At 40.0% G+C, this 20,434-nt stretch overlaps 1 protein-coding gene across 5 annotated transcripts; it reads right to left on the bottom strand.

Annotated features, from left to right (window-relative positions):
- Window positions 1-13,642: 13,642 nt before the first annotated feature.
- On the bottom strand, window positions 13,643-20,011 carry MED7 (mediator complex subunit 7). Of its 5 annotated transcripts, none has more exons than XM_030328528.1 (2): window positions 19,950-20,011; window positions 13,643-14,942 (listed from the first exon to the last, which is right to left on the bottom strand). In XM_030328528.1, the coding sequence occupies exon 2, from the start codon at window positions 14,923-14,925 to the stop codon at window positions 14,224-14,226; it is 702 nt and encodes a 233-aa protein (XP_030184388.1). In that variant the 5' UTR covers window positions 14,926-14,942; window positions 19,950-20,011; the 3' UTR covers window positions 13,643-14,223. The 5 variants fall into 5 exon arrangements, with proteins under 5 accessions (XP_030184388.1, XP_030184395.1, XP_030184390.1 ...); XM_030328535.1 differs by lacking the exon at window positions 19,950-20,011 and adding an exon at window positions 19,714-19,805; XM_030328530.1 differs by lacking the exon at window positions 19,950-20,011 and adding an exon at window positions 19,280-19,381.
- Between the last annotated feature and the right edge of the window lie 423 nt (window positions 20,012-20,434).

The raw sequence follows: 20,434 nt of genomic DNA, 5'->3' as shown, positions 1-20,434 counted from the left end.
TAGGCTCTGAGCTGTCAGCACAGAGCCCAACACGGGGCTCAAACTCACAGACCGCAAGATCATGACCTGAGCCAAAGTCGGACGCTTAACCAACTGAACCACCCAGGTGCCCCTAATTGTTATCTCTTCTTGATGGATAGACCCCATAATTGTGATATAATGCCCTTCTTCATCTCTTGTTACAGCCTTTCGTTTAAAATCTAGTGTGTCTGATAGAAGTATGGCTACTCCAGCTTGCTTTTGACTTCCAGTAGCATGATAGATGGTTCTCCATCCCCTCACTTTCAACCTGAAGGTGTCCTCAGGTCTAAAATGAGTCTCTCGTAGACAGTATATAGATGGATCTTTTTTTTTTTAATCCATTCTGAAACCCTATGTCTTTTGATTGGAGCATATAGTCCATATACATTCAGAGTATTATTGAAAGATACAGATTTAGTATCATTGTGTTATCTGTAGGTTTCGTGCTTGTGGTGATGTCTCTGGTCCTTTGTAGTCTTTGCAGTGTTCCATTCACAGAGTCCCCCTTAGGATTTCTTGCAGTGATGGTTTAGTGGTCATGAACTCCTTCAGTTTTTGTCTGGGAAAGGCTTTATCTCTCCTACTATTCTGAATGACAACTTTGCTGGACAAAAGATTCTTGGCTATATATTTTTCCTATAAAGCACATTGAATATTTTCTGCCACTCCCTTCTGGCCTGCCAAGTTTCAGTGGACAGGTCTACTACTATCCTTATGTGTTTATCCTTGTAGGTTAAGACACGTTTGTCCCCAACTGCTTTCATAATCCTCTCTTTATCTTTGTACTTTGCCAGTTTCCCTATGATGTGCCATGGAGAAGACCTATTCTTGTTAAATCTGAAGGGAGTTCTCTGTGCCTCCTGGATTTGAATGTCTGCCTCCTTCCCCAAATTAGGGAAGTTCTCAGCTATAATTTGTTCAAGTAAACTTTCTGCCCTTTTCTCTCTTTTCTTCTTCTTCTGGAACTCGTATGATATGAATTTTATTATGTTTCATTGAATCACTTAGTTCTGTAATTCTTCCCTTGTGGTCTAATATTTTCTTATCTTTTTCTCAGCTTCATCATTTTCCATAATTTTATCTTCTATTTCACTTATTCTCCCCTCTGCTTCCTCCATCCTTGCTGTCCAGTGCATCTAGTTTATTTTGCACGTCATTTACAACATTTCTTAATTTGTTGTGATTATTCCTTAGTTCCTTGATCTCTGCAGCAATAGATTCTCTACTGTCTTCTATGCTTTTTCTGAGCTCAGCTTAATCTTATGACTATTATTCTAAATTATTGCTCAGATATATTGTTTATATCTGTTTTGGGCAATTCTCTAGCTGTCATTTCTTCCTGGAATTTCTTTTGAGAATTCTTCTGGTCATCATTTTGGCTAGTTTTCTGTCCCTTATGTGTTTTAATAGCTTATTATGTATCCTGCACCTTTGAGCACTATTATATTTAAAACGGCTCATACACTGTCCAGGGCCTGGCTCTTCAGGAGGTGTTTTTGGAGTGTGTTGCATACTCTATGTTGTTAAGACCCCGGTTGCTTTATCTCCCTACTCGTAGTGGTGATTTAGGCCTTCCACCAGGTGTGTTTTGATTTGTTCATTGAAGTAACCCTGGAAAAAGTTTTAAAAAGGGGGTGGTGGTGAGAGAAACTTTATCCCATACAAAGAGAGAAATGACAGGAGTGGGGAAAAAGAAAAGGAAAAATAATTGACCAGGAAGAGAATTAGAGAAACTATATGGTATAACCCAGAGAGAGAGGGGAAAATAAAGAAGGAGATACAGAAGATGAGTAAAAAGAATAGATTAAAAATGTCTGCTTAAACAAACCAACAACCAGAATAACCAGAATAGAGAAGGAAAGGAATAAGAGGAAGAAAAGGTATAAGGAAAAAAATTATATATATATATATATATATATATATAATTTTATATATATATATAAATTGTAAATTTATATATATATATAAATTATACATATATATATAATATGTAAGGAAATATATACATTATATATATATTCATGTCTCAGTTCATGTCTCAGTTTATTTGTAAAGTTTATCATAAAAGATCCATAGAGGCCTATGATATAAACTAAGAATTGACCAAGAATCAAATCAGCAAATACAAAACTGCTGGACCAATATCTGATATCTGAGTGCCTTAGAGCCAGTGATGCCTTAGAGCCAGTGGCTGTGCTGGTCTGGAGGAGGGGCTCTCTGGTTCAGTCAGTGTCAATCTTGCTCCAGTAGATACACAGTTTCCAGGCACAGAGGGATGTGGTTTGGTGTAGGTGGGTCCCGCCTCCAATGTGGGCCCACTCTCCATTCCCCGAAGCTCCACCTTGTTGGTGATGAGGAGAAAACTGGCAATGTCCCAGTCTCCCTCTTCCCCCCTGAACAAACCACTCTGTTCAGGCCATCCTCACAGTGCTGTGTGGGCACAAGTGGGCCAGTTTGTTGATGTCTTAAAGGATCCCACTCCACATTTCCCCCTTCCAGGGTAGAGCCACTCTGCCAGCCAACTGACAAAGGGCCTCTGGCTAGTGGGCGGCTGCAGGTTCTTTTGTGCTTGGAGACTGTATACCTTCTTCCCACAGCACCCAAGGGAGAAGACTGCTTTTTTCGACTGCAACTCTGAGCTGGTTACCAAGCCCAGGGTGTGCAAACAGGGTGAAGAAAGCCCCCCAGTTAGAAATTGGTTCTTTCTCTGTTTTTTCCATTCCCTGGTGAGTGGTTTTCTTCTTGTCCAAATACAATCCTACACTTCTACAGCCTCCCTTTCTTCTTCCTTTTGTGTCTCCACAGAAGGGAATCCCTCCCCTCCTTACCTACACTGCCTGTTTTATCTTCCCCCATTAGCAATCACGAACCTATGGACCACCAAGTTGTTGTCCCTGTGGGCCCCTGGAGATGTTTCTGTCACTCTGTAGCCTGAATTGCCAGTCTTCTGGCCTCAATACTGCTGTGTTTGAGGGACAAGGGAACTTCGGCCCTCAAACTTCTCTGCCATGTTGACTCCTCAAGACTCTTAACAATAGAGAACAAACTGAAGGTTAATGGATGGAAGGTGGGTGGGGGATGGGTTAGATGGATGATGGGCATTAAGGAGGGCACTTGTTGGGATGAGAGCTGGGTGTCTTATGTAAGTGGTGAATCACTGATTTCTACTCCTGAAAGCAATATTGCACTGTATGTTAACTAACTTGAATTTAAATAAAAAGTTTAAAAGAAAATTAATTAATTAACCAATTAATTAATTAACTTTCTATTCCAAAGATCTCTTCATTTCAGCTGCTATAGAACTTCCCCATTCTTTATTACAGCCATGTGGATGCCACTAGATGGAAACATTAGGCAAAAACAATAATGTTATTATCCCCATGAAATGGATGCTTCATGTCTGTTTATTTGTAAAGTTGATCATAAAAGATCCATAGAGGCCTATGATTCTTTAATTATGTGCAATGGAAGTTTGCTTTATAAAAGGAACACTTAAATGTGTTTCTGGTAAAGAAGCCTTTTGTATTGTAATTAATTCATTTCTAAATGTGTTTAGAAAGTTGTATTGTGAATTCTCTTAAGGGAGCGTTTGGAGAGGGCTGTCTATAATTAGGTAGAGGGTACTACATATAAACTACTGTATACAATACCACTGCACAGATTGTTTGTGTTTTTGCTTTTTCCGTGTCAGCAGGAAAAGTGGCAAAAAAAAAAAACAAAAACAAAAACAAAAAAAATTCTGACTCCCTAAAGATAGCCTCTAAGCACCCAATGAAAACATCAGAATTATGTGTTGTTAGAATTCACAATGACAGGGGCGCCTGGGTGGCTCAGTCGGTTAAGCGTCTGACTTCGGCTCAGATCATGATCTCGCAGTCTGTGAGTTTGAGCCCCACATCGGGCTCTGTGCTGACAGCTCAGAGCCTGGAGCCTGCTTTGGATTCTGTGTCTCACTCTCTCTCTCTGCCCCTCCCCTGCTCATGCTCATGCTCACTCGCTCGCTCGCTTGCTCTCTCAAAAATAATAAACAGGCTTGAACTCACGAACTCTGAAATCATAACCTGAGCTGAAGTCGGACGCTCAACTGATTGAGTCACCTGGGCGCCCCACAAAACATGTCTTTATACCTAAATATATATAGACTGCCTATCAGTTTGTAGACTTTACCTCAGACGAAAGTCCTTTTATTTTTATTTTACTTTTATTTTTGTGCTCTTGGTACGCTCATTTGCATCAGGTTGTTTTCAGCATTGCCCTCCCCACCACAGCACTGAGAGGGTTACTTCAGACCAAAGATCCCGGGCATCCCTGGAGGGAACCCCAGACCCTTCAGGGTCTTCGGGATAATGATCCTTTTACAAGACAAATGATTTTCTCCCTTGCTACAGAACACCTCTCATGCTGATCTTAGTGCTGTTCTGATGCCAATAAACCCTTCTTCTCTCACCAGCTGACAGAAAACCCAACTAACTAGCTTAAACTATGAAGTCAGTTTATTGACTGACATTATTAAAAAGTTTAGCTTCAGGCAGACTTGACTCAATGGCCTCAGTGAGGTCACTGGGGACCTACTTCTAGCTGCCTCCATTTTTGGCTCCTTCCTCAGATTCTAGATGGTGTCCCTCCACTGCACCTGCAGAGCACATGGCCACATACCAAGAACGTCTCTTGGCTGTTCTCACACAGGTCCAGTGATTCATATTCCCTCAAAGGCTCACATTGGGTCACCAACTCATTTCTGAACTCTCTGTGTCCACAGGGTCACAAAGGACTAATTGGGTTGAGCCTGGGTCACATCCCCAAAACTTGTGTTCTCAAAGTGAAAGAAGGTGGTTCCCCTAAAGAAAAAGTGTGGTGCATTCCAAAAGGGAAAATGGATGCTGAGCAGCCAAAGAAAATGTCCAGTACAGACACTCGCCCAGAAAGAGGCGGTGTGGAGAGCTGGGAAAAGGAAACCTACCTTCCAAATGAGCATGGTTCTTTTTCTTGCAAAAAAAAACCCCGGCATTTTACTAATCAAGTGCTTTTGAACTTACAAGGACATGCTCTTCACAATGCTGGGAAGATGATAAAGAGCTTTCATGTTTATAGACGGTTTTTATATTTAGCGACTATAGATGGATGCCAGTGAGATTAAGCTGAAGGTCACTCTCAAACCAAGGCAAGAAGCAGTTTAGAGCCCTCTCCAGTGCGCACAGCATAGAAAACCATGGCCCAGCAAGGACAAGTCAGCATTCTGAGATATCGCAACACTTACTCAGCAAGTAACTCCAGAGGGAAGTTAATGCTGCCCCTGCCCACATAACCAAACTCTTCAGAGCAGAGGAAGTGGGGAGCGGTGCAAAATAATGTACCCTTAATAACTCAGCGAGACTCCCGGTGACGAAACTGAGAAATGAAAGGGGGTCTACCGTCAAGAAAATTCCATTGAACTCTGTGTGAGTCACTGTGGGAGCTCCTACCTGCGGTCTCCTCATGAAAATGCGGATCCCACTACTTCCTCCAGAGACCACTCTGGTGTGGGGAGCTGCATGAATGGTCACTCATCCTGAGCACGTCTCCAGTGTGGTGCCACTTCTTTCTAGTCTTTAATTATTAGTCTTTTACTTCAGGTGCAGATTGTCAAGCTAATTGAACTCCTCAGGTCAAGCCACATACTCCTCATCAATCCCATGAGGTCTCTTTCTTTTTTTTTTCTCCCTCCCCTCCCCTCCCATCCCCTCCCCTCCCCTCCCCTTCTCCTACTTTCCCTCTTGGTCCCTGACCTACTTTGTCATTTTTCTGTTTTCATAGGCATCCACTTTACAGGACTGTGGGTGAGAAGTTTTCCAAAGCGCTTACTCCACTTTACATTCTCACTGCCAGGAAGAACTCTTACGATGCTCCGTATCTTTGCCAGTAACAGTTCCGTCAGACTTTTTAATTTTTTCCAAGACAATAGGTGCATGATGATGTCACAACATGGCTTTGAGGTTAAACTGCTGTCTGGTGGAAAATATGACAGATATATAAAACATTGCACATATAAATTTATAGGGTACAGATGTTTATAAAGCAAACACTCAACCAGGACTCAAAACAAAAGGGAAAACACTCCCAATCTCCTCAAGTCCTGCTGACACCCATTCCGAGCTCGTATGTCTTTTCCTGATCACAAAATCTTCCTCCTCTCCTACAGATAATTACTATTCTAAACCTTGCAATAATCATTTGGTTTATTTTGCGGTTTTACCACCTGTGTTTGCATTCCAAAATTATATGTATGGTTTTGCTTGTTTTTTAACATCATATGAATGATATCACATCATCTGCAAGTTTTTGTGTTTTGCTTCTTTCACTCAACAATGTATTTGTGAGGTTCGTTCATGCTGTTGTGTATTCCTATGGGTTGTTTATTACTGGATATTTTTCTGGGAATGGATATGTCCCAAATTATATGTTCATTTTTTGGGGGCGCCTGGGTGGCTCAGTTGGTTAAGCATCTGACTTTGTCTCAGGTCATGATCTCACGGTTCATGAGCTCAAGGCCCACGTTGGGCTCTGTGCTGACAGCTCAGAGCCTGGAGCCTGCTTCCGACTCTGTGTCTCCCTCTCTCTCTGCCCTTCTCTTACTTGCATTCTCTCTCTCTCTCTCTCTCTGTTTCTCTCCCTCTCAAAAAATAAATAAAAACATAAAAAAATTATTTGTTCATTTTATTTTAGATGAGCACTTCATCTTCTGTTTCAGTTATCACTAACAATGCCACCCTGGACATTCTCGTACTCAAATCCTGATGCACACATACAGAACCTTCTCTGGAGTATATTTCTGAGTGGAATTACTGGGTAAGAGGGGATATACATTTTGGACCTTATTAGCCTGTTTCCCAAGACATCTCCAAGCAGTATATAAGAATTTATCTTATTATGCATCCTCACCAACACTTAGCATTGCCAGATTTTTTTTCCCCCAAACTGCTAAAGGATATGATAGCTTCTCACTGTGGCTTTAATTTGCATTTTCTTCTTTACTAGAGAGGTTAATAAAGTACCTTTTCTTTTGTTTGTGAAACATTTGGATTTGGAGAGTGCTAAGAGGACAAATATTTATTTTGCCCATTTTTCTGTTGGGTTTCTCAATTTTTTGCCTATCAATTTATATGAATAATTTACATATTTTGGATACCAGTCCTCCTGATTTAATCTGTTATAAATAAATATCTGTTATAAATAAATATTCCCACTTTGTGGAATAAATTTGGCCTCTTTACAATATTGAGTGTTCCAGTCCATAAACATGTTTTATCTATCTAGATTTTCTTTAATTTTTCCCTTAATAAAATTTTTAACTTTTCTCCATAGAGGTCTTCAACTGGTACCTTGATTTTCTTCTAGGTACTTTATATTATTGATACTATTTTACATAGTATCTTGTTTTTAAGTTTTTATGTTGTTTGTTTCTGGTATTCTGAAATGCACTCTATTTTAGAATGTTTTTTTTTCCTCCAACCAGTAAATTCTCTTATTAATAATCTATAGATTATATTGCATTTTCTGTATAGATAGTCATATTTCTTGCAAATAATGCCAGTTTAGTGTCTTCATTTTCAATCCTACATTTTTTTTCCTTGCCATGCTGGATAGGGAATCTAGTTCAAATTTAACAGAAATTTTGATAGCAGGCATCCTGTTTCATTCTAGCTCTTAAAGAAAAGGTTTCAGCTTCCACCTTGGGTATGTATTATGGTGTAGTTTTATGGAGCTACTGTTTATTATATTGGCGAAGTTCTCTTCCATTCCTAAATATCCAAGAGACTTTTTTCTTTTTTCATGAATGGATACTAAATTTTATAAATGCCTTTTGTGCATCAGTTGAGATGATTCAGTGATTTTTCTCCTTTAATCTACTATTGTGTCAGACTACATTAATTTTCTATTCTACATTCCTAAAATAAACATTACTTTTTTATTTTTGCATATTCTTAGGTTGAATGTACTGATATTTTATTTATGCTATTCTTATAAAATGTTCCCCTTATCTATTCTCTGAAAGAGTCTGTATAAAATAAGTTTGTTTTGATTTGTTTTGTTTTTCTGGCAATGCTTGATAGAACTTGCCAGCAAAGCTATTTGAACTTAAAGTTTTATGAGATTTTGACTACTGGTTTCTTTAAAAAAAAAAATCATTAAGATTTTTTTCTATTCAAGTTTTCTATTCTTAAACAAAATTGGTAATTTTATAAGAATTTGTCCATTTTGTCTAGATTTTCACATCTAATATTTTCGTATTATTTCATACTGTTTATAAAATCTATAGGAATTCTCCTTTTTCATTTCTGCTATTATTTGTGCCTTCCTCTTTTTTATTTTTATCACTTTCTCCTAAAGGAGCAGTGGCTTAGAGCCCAGGCTCATGCACCACTCAAGCAGGCACCACCTCAGCCCTCCCAGATCAGATACTTCTGCACAGATTGATTAGCAAGCCTGAGACCTAATGGACTATGTTGCTTGGGGACAAACGAGTTTCAGAAAGAATTGGAATAGGTCTTCTCTTTCACTTTCTGCATTAACACTACCTACCCTAGGAGATGGGTGCTAGAATTATCATAGTTAAGAAAATTGAGTGTCAACCAAGGCTACAGAGCTAGTAAATAGTAGGGCCCCAATTCTACCATGCCTTGCTCATTCTCTTCTCTTTTAAACCTGAATTTTAATTTTCTCATTGCTAGTTGAAATGTCCTTAGTGTATAGTAAGTTACATTCTTCAGTCTCAATTTATTCATCCATAAGATCATTTTTATTTTTCCAATTTGGCTATCCACTGATAGACACAAATATGAACTCAGACTACACATCTTAACCTGATTTTATCATATCCAGAATATCTTTCCATGTCAGTATTCTCATTCTTAACAGTTCCTAACAGTTGCATGGTATTCATAGCAGATCCTCATGTTGGTCGAATGAATGAATGAATGAATGGGAAAGTCAATAAAGAGGCAAAAGACATCTTTCCTTGTAGTTCTGATACAATGCATTCCTGATCAGCCCAGCCATACACCTCCCCACCTGAGTCCCATCCTTTGAATGTCTTCCCTTATTCCAAACCTAGTGGTAGACAGGGAACCAGCAGCTTCACAGACCTTGGTCTTGTGTGTTAAGCAAATGTAAGAAACATCTTGTCATCATTCACTCAGTGCTAACCAACAGTGCCTGAGGCCTTCCCCAGGTCTTGTCCAGGAGAGCAAGGCTCTGAATACAAGACTTGTATTCACAACATAATACTGATTATTTTGAAAAATTCACACCAAAATACTGATTATTTTGAAAAATTCAATCCATGAGAAAAGATTTTGTAGGCCAGAGGCACAGGCAACGAGTTTCACTTGTTGAATTAAAAACAAAGCTCAGTATCATTAGCAGCACTGAGCATCTCTAGCCTTCTCCCTGGTTGCAGCTTCTGAACTCAAGGGAAGAGTGCCACTTACTGTTAGACTCATTGCATTGCAATTTGAGAACAGTTCTTCGATCTGAATCTAAATGCCACGTGAAGACAAAAGTCTTATCAGGGAAGATATTAACTGACCTTGGATAGATTCCTAAATACCAGAAATTGTGCCAAGTGGTTTGTAGCCATAATCTTATTTAGGCCTTAGAATAATTCTATAATTTTTATTTCTGTGATTTTTTGTGGTTTTATGCACACACTCTAGGGTTTTGAATCCAACCACCCAGATCATAGCCCATAGGCCAAATTCAGTCAGTGGCCTGTTTTTGTACAGGCCACAAGCTAAGGATTATTTTATATGTTTAAATGGTTTTAAAAAATCAAAAGAATTTTTCATAACGTGAAAATTATTAAATTCAAGTTTCAGTGCCTATAAAGTTGTACTGGAACATAGCCACATTCATTTACTCAGGTATGGTCTATGGTTGCTTTTGTACCACAATAATTCAGTAGTTGTGACAGACCTTACAGTCTTCAATGGCTGAAGTATTTACTAACCAGTGTTTACAGAAAAAGTTTGTCAACCCTGACCCAGATTCTAATTTAGATACACCACCTGGGCAAGCCACAAAACTGATCCTCAGTTTCATAAAGTGGCAGAATACCTGCCAAGAGTGGTTTTTATGGAACATTAGCCCTATAAGCACAGTATCTCCTTAAGATACCTACGGAGGTCTAAGACATAAATGCCTTAACACTAATTTCCATCTACAGATCTGTTCCTCCCTCAGCCCAGGATCGTGCAGTCTTTGAGAGTATGGACTTTAGGATCAAAATATGGGATTCCATTCTAGGTTCCACGATGACTTATTAATTATATGATGCAGTAGGAAGGTGCTAAAGTATGGAGGTTGAGTGTTTAGGTTTTGAAACTAGGTTTCAATCCTGGTTCTGCTACCCGCTAGCTTGGTGACCTTGGGTAAATTACATAAGCTCTCTGAACCTCTGCTTCCTCATCTGTAATGGATATAAAAATCACACTGATGTTTTCACTCTTATGTGGATCCTGAGAAACTTAACAGAAACCCATGGGGGAGGGGAAGAAAAAAAAAAAAAGAGGTTAGAGTGGGAGAGAGCCAAAGCATGAGAGACTCTTAAAAACTGAGAACTGAGGGTTGATGGGGGGTGGGAGGGAGGGGAGGGTGGGTGATGGGTATTGAGGAGGGCACCTTTTGGGATGAGCACTGGGTATTGTATGGAAACCAATTTGACAATAAATTTCATATACTGAAAAAAAAATCATACTGATTTCATTGGGATGTTGCGAGAATAAAATGAATATATGTACGTAAAGTGATTAGAGCAGTGTTAGCAAAGATCTCTCAACAGTTGTTATTGATTTCCATTCTTATTTAGGGAAAAACAAACTCCTTCCCTTTACCTAAAGCCTATAATCTGCCCTCCATGTGCTTCTCCAGCTCCAAACTCTTCCCTATGCTGCAGGCATTAATAGCCTTTTTCACCCAAATCATGCTTTTTATTTCCTCATGAGACACTTCTATTTGGTGTTCCCAGTGACCTCAGAATCTAGCACAGACCTTTTCTCAGAAACACAGCACAACACAGTTGAAGCTTCCTTCCAAAGCCCTTAACAAATGTGCACATGTAAACATAATTTGAAAAGATAACATGGACAAGGAATTTTTAGCAAGCAATAGGAATAAAATTAGAAGATTCTTCTGAGTGTTGTAATGGCCAGAAAGTTAAAACACATTTGTTTTCTTGCTCATCTTTCATTTTCCTCCCCACTCTCCATTTCCCTAGTAACTAGACCAGTGTCAGGCAGAGGGCCACATTTTTCACTAAATGAAGACAATTAACAAATGATGGGGAGGAGAGGGATTGGGAATATAAATTAACACAACCTATTTATTTTTTCCCTTTATTTTCAAATTTTTACTTAAATTCTATTTAGTTAAGATACAACCTGTTTATTTTTATCAAAAACTTACATGTGCTCAATTTGTAGTGGGTATCTACAGTATGATCAACTCAGCACCTCCTTTCTCAAGAGGTAGACTATCTTCCATACGTGGACATCTTGGGGACTGCCAAATTCTTACAGGATTCAGGCCCCAGCTGGGATCAGGAATGCCACCCCTAATTCCCTCTCTGGACTGGTTAATTAGTCCTCCTTTTTTCAGGCAGTGGGGCAGAAAGACTTAACACTTGGGAACTGTTAGCAGCCATGTTTTCCATCCATTCATAAAAAGGCTGGTTTGTAAAGAGAATGAAGCTAACAGAAAGAAACCATACAGGAGAAATAATGAAGGGATCTGAATGGAGTTTGAGTCAGATGCTCTGGACCCCTTCCTAGTCCTGTTAATAGTTTGGATGGTCAATTTATCCTTTCATCATATAACAGCATAGTTATCATTTCAAAAGTTTGTCTTTTTGCTTCAACTAGCTAGAGCAGAGTACGAATACAATATTCCTTTAGCCCACTACACGGTCAAATCATCTAGATTTCTTAAAACCAGTGCCCAAGGCCCACTCCAGAACAATGAAATCAGAATCTCTGTGGTCTGGACATTAGTAATTTCAAGAAGTGCCAGGCTATCGCAGATATCTCACTTTGAGGAATCAGTCTATCAGGAATATTCATTATAACTAGGAATGCAGAGATATATTTTGACCCTCACAAGACTGAAAGACTATATTAACTTTTAACCTTGTAACAGTTATCAGATCACGACTTCTCCTTCATCTCATTGTAATTGCAGTTCACATTAGAACTCTAATTTAAGAGTTTTGGTCAGGTGCTACCTAGACCTGCAAGATCAGATCCTCCAAAGTCAGATTTTAAGATTCCTCATGGAATTTTAATCCCTAATCCTCCCTAAACACACACACACACACACACACCCTCATACAAATGATGTTGTGACTCTTGTAATGTTATGAGACTCATTTAGTTTTTTCCATGCAAACAATTGCAAAGCAAGCCAAAATTGGTTTAGTACCTCTTGGCCCAACATCTGCAAGGTTAACAAAAGGTTGAGGTCAAAGGAAGATTCCGTTGGAGAGTTGCTCAAGTGTTATGCACTTCAATTTAAGCTTTAAAGAGCCTGGACTGTGTTCCCTGAGCCCAAACATCTATACCAAACACATAACAGGAAAAAAAAAAAAAATTAGACTGGCCAACTAGCTGCCTAACAGAGAAGTATCTATTTGGCAACAGTCTACATTCCCAAGATTTTTAAAGAAAAAGATGCATGAATGTTTGACATACAGAATAGGCCTGTGGCTACATTAAACTGGACTTTGCCAGTTCTAGAACTAGAAACCTTCATAGAGCAAATCCCTGAAGGGTGATATACTGGAAACCAAAAACTGAGGAAAGACCCAAAGGGGACACCTGAGAAAAAGCACTACCTTTATCAGTGATTCTTAAGCTTGAGTGTGTATGAGAACCTGAGAGCTTTTTAGACCACAGCTTTTTGGACCCTACCCATGGAGTTTGATTTAGTAGATTTAGGGTAAGGCCTGAGAATCTGCATTTCTAACAAGTACCCAAGTGATGTAATGCTGCTAGACAACACTTTGAGAACCACTGGCCTACATAAAAAGAAAGACCAGCAGAGAACTTCAGAAACAAAGAAGATTCTCCACCAAGCCCCTGGTGGAAGAGAGGGTGGAGGGCAGAAAAGTGCAGAAATAAAATCTCAGTGCTCAAAACAAGCTGACTTCTTGCTCCTGGTCAAATCAACTAGGGTGGGTGGGTGGGTAATAAAAGAAGGGCTTAGTCCTAGTCACTCAAAGACCCAACTGACTGAACCTTTATCATCTTCAAGTGGCTTCCACAGTCATCCTAGGTGCAGCCATCCAACCAGCAGATGAGAAGGGAATGGAGGAACACGCCAAGAAACTTTTATGGAAATGGCCTGAATTTTTGTATCCATACTCCATTGCTAAGAACTTAGTCCCATGTGTAGACCCAAGAGGAGTGAAAAAATGTAGACCCTGGCAGGGCAGCCACATCTTAAGGGAACAAGAATCTCCAGCACACAATCCAATAGTCTCTGCTATCAAATCCCCTTCCCAATGCAGGCTTCCAGCCTTATCAAGTCTTGAGCATAGCTTTAAGGAAAATGCATAGCTAATTAGACATTTACAAAAATGAATGTTTGTAACTAAAAGTGATCAAAGGATTTATTATCTGAGTAGAAAAAAAATATGAGACCTATCCAGGGTAGGGTCAAGTAGCTCAGATAGTGTGTTTACAGAAGCAGTAGAGAGGAAACACAAAACTGCTGTTTTATAACTCTATGGGATTCCTCTCTTTTAGCATGTTATACTACTTTTTTAGAGATTAAGTAAAATAAATCTAAAGATTTTAGAATTTCACATTTATTCAGCTTGTTATCCTTTATTTATCGATCATTCTTAAAGCAAATGACAAATCTACTTTTCAAAGATGAAGGCCTGCTATTACTGAGGATATCTCCAACATTCTATGCAACTCCAAAACCAGGAATGTTTCACACAACTGCAGCACTCTGCTTTTTAAGGCGATTACCCTTAATGTATGCATACTCATTTGCCTATGTTTGTCATAAAGTGAAATGGCCTGTGACATCTCATGATTGATAAGGCTGGAGTCAAGCCATTTACATGACTTTTAGATATACCTCTTTTAAGACTCTCCAAGAGCAAATTAACCAATGTACGCCATTTACTGAAAAGGGAAAAGAAAAAAAAAGAAGAAACGTCCTTCATGGTCTTTCATTCATTTCATCAATGAGGACACACAAGGCAGCATCTTTCTCTATAATCTGGTCTCTCCTATGACCTGAATTTTCTCTTTGCTGTTCATTCTGTCCAGTACAATTGTTGCTATCATCAGCATCCATTGGTTCAGTTTTTACTCTCATCCCTGCTTCTGAATGGGGCAAATCATCAGGCAAAGAAGCCAAGCAATTCTGAATCATCTCAATGACTCGCTCCAAGTGCTTTTGAAACCGTTCAGCTGTTTCAAGGCGTTGACGTTTCTGCACCTCCATCATGACTCTCAATGTTTCTCTTGCTTGGTGGGGTCGGTATTCATTTATGAGATGATGCACATGCACAAAAAGCAGCTTAAGATCTTCTAGCTTCTCTTCTCGTTTTATACTCCCAGGGCTTCTTATCAAGATATCTAAGAGGTCTAAGAAATTAATAAGAATAGACATATTGAGTTTTCTCAGTTCTTTCTTGTGATCAAACTGCATAGGATGAAGTCGTTCGATGCCCTGACTTTCTAAAGGGCGAATGATAAGATCGTCACATTGGAACTGATTGCCAAACATCATATAACTGTCTTTTATTGGAGGTGGAGGCTTGGGAGCTAGGCCTTCCTGAATATTTTCATCTGTATATTCCTTGATGTACTGCATTGGAGGTGGCGGAAGGGCACTCACTTGTTGTGGCTCACCCATTGCGGAAGATCAAAAATCTATGAAAATAAACCAAAAATTTAGAGTAGAGCTACAAAACAAACCTGTCACATTGTATACTACAGAGTATTTTCCTTTTTTTTCCTTGGCAGTTTGGGGCCCAGGACAAAATGATCTCCTTAGTTTCTAGAACAACAGGGTAAGACTGCCATCTTTTTCTAATTAGCATTATATCTTCAATCATCCGATAATTTTTCCTTCTTTGCTTAAGGTTTTCATCAGCACAAAAAATGTGTAGTATATTTTCATCTTTAAATAAAATCTGGATTCCTCACCAGTTATTCCATTTCTCTACTCCTCTCTACAGCCAAATTACACATGCTGCATATTCATTTTTGTCATTATCCAATTTGGCCTCAACCTACTAACTCCACAAAAACCACTCATCAAGGTCATCAGCAATCACCAAACAAGCAAATCCAATGGATATTTTTCAAAGGTGATTTTACTCAATGATTCTTCAGCATTTTCTTCTTTTTCACCCACACTTCCCTTCTCCCTTGCCTTCTGTGAGCCTACATTTATGTTTCTCTCCTACCTCACTGGCCACTCCCCGTCTAGCTCCTTCACTGCCTCTACTCCACCCAAATTTTAATGTTGGCATGCCTCAGAGGGTTGCTCTGGGGCCCTCTTCTCACTCTAAACTAGGGCATCACAAACTCAAGTGCCGAAGGGAAAAGGCAAGCAACGAAAACAGTGAAGCACTCTGGGGCAAAGATTCAGATGAATTAAGCACATGCATGCCAGCCAGATCTTAAAGACTCCAGCCATTAGATTTCATGTGGGGATGAAAAATCATTGTTCCTCAGTTTCCTGATTTCTGAAACGAGGGCAAAAATCCAGATTTTATGCAGAATGTCTCGATTTTTAAATAGTGGTAACTAAGTCCAGAAATTGTCAAGTTCTGTGGGGTCAAAAAGAATTTATCTACAACAATCTTCGTGGTCTGCAGTTTTAGACCTCTGCTTTACAGTCTCCCTTGCGTAATCTCAGTCAATTCTACAGCCTTAAACACCAATTCTATCACTGGTTCTCAACCAAGGTCAATTTTGCCCACTAGGAGACATATGGCAAAATCTGGAGACATTTTTACTTGTCACAACTGGGGGATAGAGTGCTACTGGCATCTAATGGGTAGAAGCCAGGGATGCTGCTAAACCCTTACATGACAGCCCCCAACAAAGAACTATCCATCCCCAAATATCAATATATTGTGCCAAAGTGGAGAAACCCTGGTCTATGATTTAGGACTCTGTACTTTCTACCTCCAATGGAGACTGCCTCAGTTTCTTCTGAATGTCTCATAAAGCATTCAAAAAAAGAATTACCTCCTCTCCTCCCCATCACAAATTTATCAAGTCCTGCTGATTCCACACCTTCACTATCTCAAATTCATCAGTTCTGGCCAAACCACCATTCCTTCTTGCCAGGGATATAATGGCTTCCCCCAAGGATCCTTCCGCTTTCATTACTGTTCTTCCACATAATAGCTAGCCAGTATTAATTGTTTTCATCCCACATGCCTTCTCCTTCACTATATCCTAGCAGAACTGTCTTTAATCTACTATTTTTACACTATTCTTTAACTATACTATACTATTAACTATAACCTCTTCTTTCAGTCTTTCCACATGCTTTTCTTCCTGCTTCAGGCAGTAGCTTAAAATGTCACCTCTAAAGAAAAGCTTACTTAATTATTCATCAAAAGCAGATCCTACTTTCTTTTATTCTCTGAACCGGTATTTGATTTCTCTCCCTGAGCAAACTACAAGCTCCATAAGAGGAAGGACTCTCTATCATAGTTCTATATCCACAACCTTGTACACAGAAGTTTCATAAGCATTTGTTGAGCAGCTTCATCCATTTCAAGACAACTCCAAATCAATGGGAATTTGGAAGTAGGTACAAACATCTTTAATGTGTATTCACTCTTTTGGTTGTTTACGGTTTGTCTGATATAGGACAATGAGTATCCAGGGATGATGATTATGACAACAGATAATATATGAGACATACTACGTGCCAGATAGTTATAAGTACTTTTCTCGTGGTTGTGAGAAAAGCTGCTTCCATTTTGGAGAGGAGACAATTGTGGCTCAGAAAGGTTGAACCACTTGTATAACGTCACCAACTAGTAGAGGAAGGATCCAGAACCTAAAGACTTCAAACAGTACACCATACTATCTTTCAATGATAAACAAAAAACACTACCTCCATTATAGTGTTGCTTACAATCTATCAAGGAAAATAGATTAAAAAAAAAAAAATAACTCAATAACTAACTACAAGTTTTAAGGCTACTACAAAAGACCAACAGATCAAACTACCAAAAAATAAATCTAAAAATTCCACACTGGAAAATATATCATAAGCAAAATTAAAAGATAATCCCATTCTTCTGGGAGAAAAACACAAGTCTAAAAAGGAGCAAATACTAGCAATTTTATTTTGACTTTTTAAAAACATATTTTCTCTGACTCCACCCCCACTAGAAGGAAAGCATTAGGACTTCAGGAACTGCCTGTCTTGTTCACAGCTCTACCTCCAGCATTACAAGACCCTCAATAAAAGTCCAATGAATGAGATTTTTCAAAACCTGTGTTTTTTAAAAAACAGAAAAATAGACAAAAGAGGACAAGGAAAATGCAAATGCCAAATAAAGACAGGAAAGTGTTCAGACTAGTACACTTTTAGAAGCAAATTTTAATAATTTTCATCTAACAGACTATGAAGATTTCAAATAACCCATCGTTCAACAAATATCAGAACACCTTCTATGTGACAGGCACTGGCTTCCACAGAGGTCATACTCTCCTTTCTCTCATTTTCTTCAGTGCCATCCCAGTTTTAGAAGCAGCTCTTAGCTATTCTGGCCCCAGGGAAACCTGTTGGGGTGGAGGGGACCCACCTCAGTTCTCATAGAAGCCATCTTCACAACCACCACATAACACTCGTGGCTGGTGGGCCAGTACCACCCAAGAGAATATGGGGCAATTCTCATACACAAGTAACAGGAAACATACACATTTGGAACTTAATTTGGCAGTATCAAAATTTTAAATGCTGATATTCTCTGAAGCAACAATTCTACTTCTAAAAATTTATTCTACGCAAATATTGGCACAAGTACATAAACTTGTGTGTTAAGGGTGTTTAATGCAGCACTGTTTGAAGAGTATAATCCATGACTTCATCACTATGAGTGGTGGATAAGATATTCCTATGTAATATAAGACAGCCCTAAAGGAAAAAGGGGTGAAACTACACAGGCTTGGAAGGTTATAAACACTGTGTCTAAACACTGTGTACTGTGGGCGCCTGGGTGGCTCAGTCAGTTAAACATCCAATTTCGGCTCAGGTCATGATCTTGCGGTTTGTGAGTTCGAGCCCCCCGTGGGGCTCTGTGCTGACAGCTCAGAGCCTGGAGCCTGTTTTGGATTCTGTGTCTCCCCCTCTCTCTCTGCCCCTCCCCTGCTCATGCTGTCTCTCTCTCTCTCTCTCTCAAAAATAAACTTAAAAAAATAAAATAAAACAAAAGACACTGTGTACTGTTTCACTTACAACACATGATAGCTGCAAACAGTAATAATCAACTTTTTAAAAACAAATATAAATTCAGACTTACAGAACGTTGTGTGAAAAGTACAAAGAACTTTCCATATTCTTCACCCAGATTCTCCAAATGTTAATAACATTTTCCCTCATTTGCCTTATTGGTTTCCCCCAATACTCTACCGCATACCCCCAAACAAGAATGTTCCCTTATAACAAAATTATTACCAAAATTACAGAATTAGCATTGATCTGGTGCTTCAAAATCAATTTTAGACCGCCCAGGTTTCACCCCACTTAATCCGTTCTCCAAAGGCCAACCACATGACAGGTACGTTTTATATCCTTAGTCTTCCTAACAATTCTAAGAGTTAAGTACTACTGTCAGTTTCATTTTCAAGAGGAAGATCCCGAGTCTCATTGAGGTGAAGTGTTTGCACCAGATCAAAAGGCTAGCAAAAAGCACAGCAGGAATTCTTATCCTCGGTCCTTTTAGCTGCAAAATAGCAGCTCTCTTAAATCAGTAAACGATGAATCTTCTAAATGTACAAAAGGAACCTGACATATTACAGACATTATTATTATTTCCCTATCACTTCTCTAGAATGAACTTTTCAAAGGCAACGTCTTTAGTAAAACCAGCGCCAAGCGTTACACACGGTTATCAGATTTAAGAACCACCTTCTAGTGTTTGCTCCACGCTGGGGGCTTGACCAAAAAAAGGAAGGTATTCCAGGGTCCCACCCCCAGACATATGATTCATTTCGTCTACTGTGAATGGTCCCGCGGGAATGTAGCTTTTAAAACATCCCCAGATGAGGGGCGCCTGACTCCGGCTCAGGTCATGATCTCACGGTTGGTGTGTTCCAGCCCCGCGTCAAACTCAGAACCTGCAGCCTGCTTCGGATTCTGTGTCTCCCTCTCTGTCTCTGCCCCTCCCCCGCGCACACTCAGGCTCTCTGAGAAATAAAAATATAAACCCCTCCAGATGAATGTGACCATTAGGCTTGGGATCGCCTCCCTTCTCCAACTCCCCCCCCCCACACACACACACTCCCCCTTAACTCAGCCGATTGGACCGCCTCCCGGAGGAGGAATAGCTGCAAATAATACAGGGATGGTCATTCTCAAATGACACAGGCCGGAGACCAGAGGAGTCGCCAAGGCCACACAGGTTAGCAAAACAGCAGCGAAGGCCTAGAACTCTGGTCTCCCAACCTGCAGTCCCCATACGGAGGAAGGGAGTCCTGAGCCCGCCAGGCCCAGGGTATCTTCCTCCCGGCTCCCCACCAACAGCAGCGAGGCCGCACTCTCCGAGGGACCCGGGAGAGGAAGGGGACAGAGCATACTCCGCGCCAGGCCTCCGCCATTCCCAGGCCGCCCAGAGGAAGCCCAGAGGTCCGGAAGAAGAAATGCCCACGGAATCGAGCCCCAAGCCGCCACCGCCCACTCACCTCAGCCCAGGGTTTACACTGGAGCCGCCTTCGCCTCCGCAACTGAAATCCGGCTTCCGGCCACCTCCTCCAGGAAGAAGCCACTGACACTGTCCCTTGATTGGCTGGAAGCTCTGTCTTTTAGCCGAGGCCCTAGTCCCGCCTCAGACCAGTGGCTTGCTAATGCGCCTGCGCATATATCCCCCCGTTCGGTGGTATAGTTGCTGCGGGTTTAGGAGTGGGGGAGAGTGTGTTGGTACTTTCTGCCAGTGAAAGTAGCTGCTGGGAGCTCCATTCCTTTTTTTCCTTTTCTTTCCCTTTTTTTTAACATCTGAAATTAAACAACTCATCCATGTGCCTTATATAAAAGTTAGAAAATGCAGATAAGCAGGTATTTTTTTAAATTGTATCTACTGTAACCGCACCGTCGAAAATAACATTAAAAAATTGTGGTTGAACTCTATATGATTAATTTTTAATCTGGAAATATTTGTGAACACGATTGG

The sequence above is a fragment of the Lynx canadensis genome, chromosome A1, assembly GCF_007474595.2.
Source record: "Lynx canadensis isolate LIC74 chromosome A1, mLynCan4.pri.v2, whole genome shotgun sequence".
In the NCBI taxonomy this organism is placed as follows: Eukaryota; Metazoa; Chordata; class Mammalia; order Carnivora; family Felidae; genus Lynx; species Lynx canadensis.
This window is presented reverse-complemented; position numbering and strand designations above follow the sequence as displayed.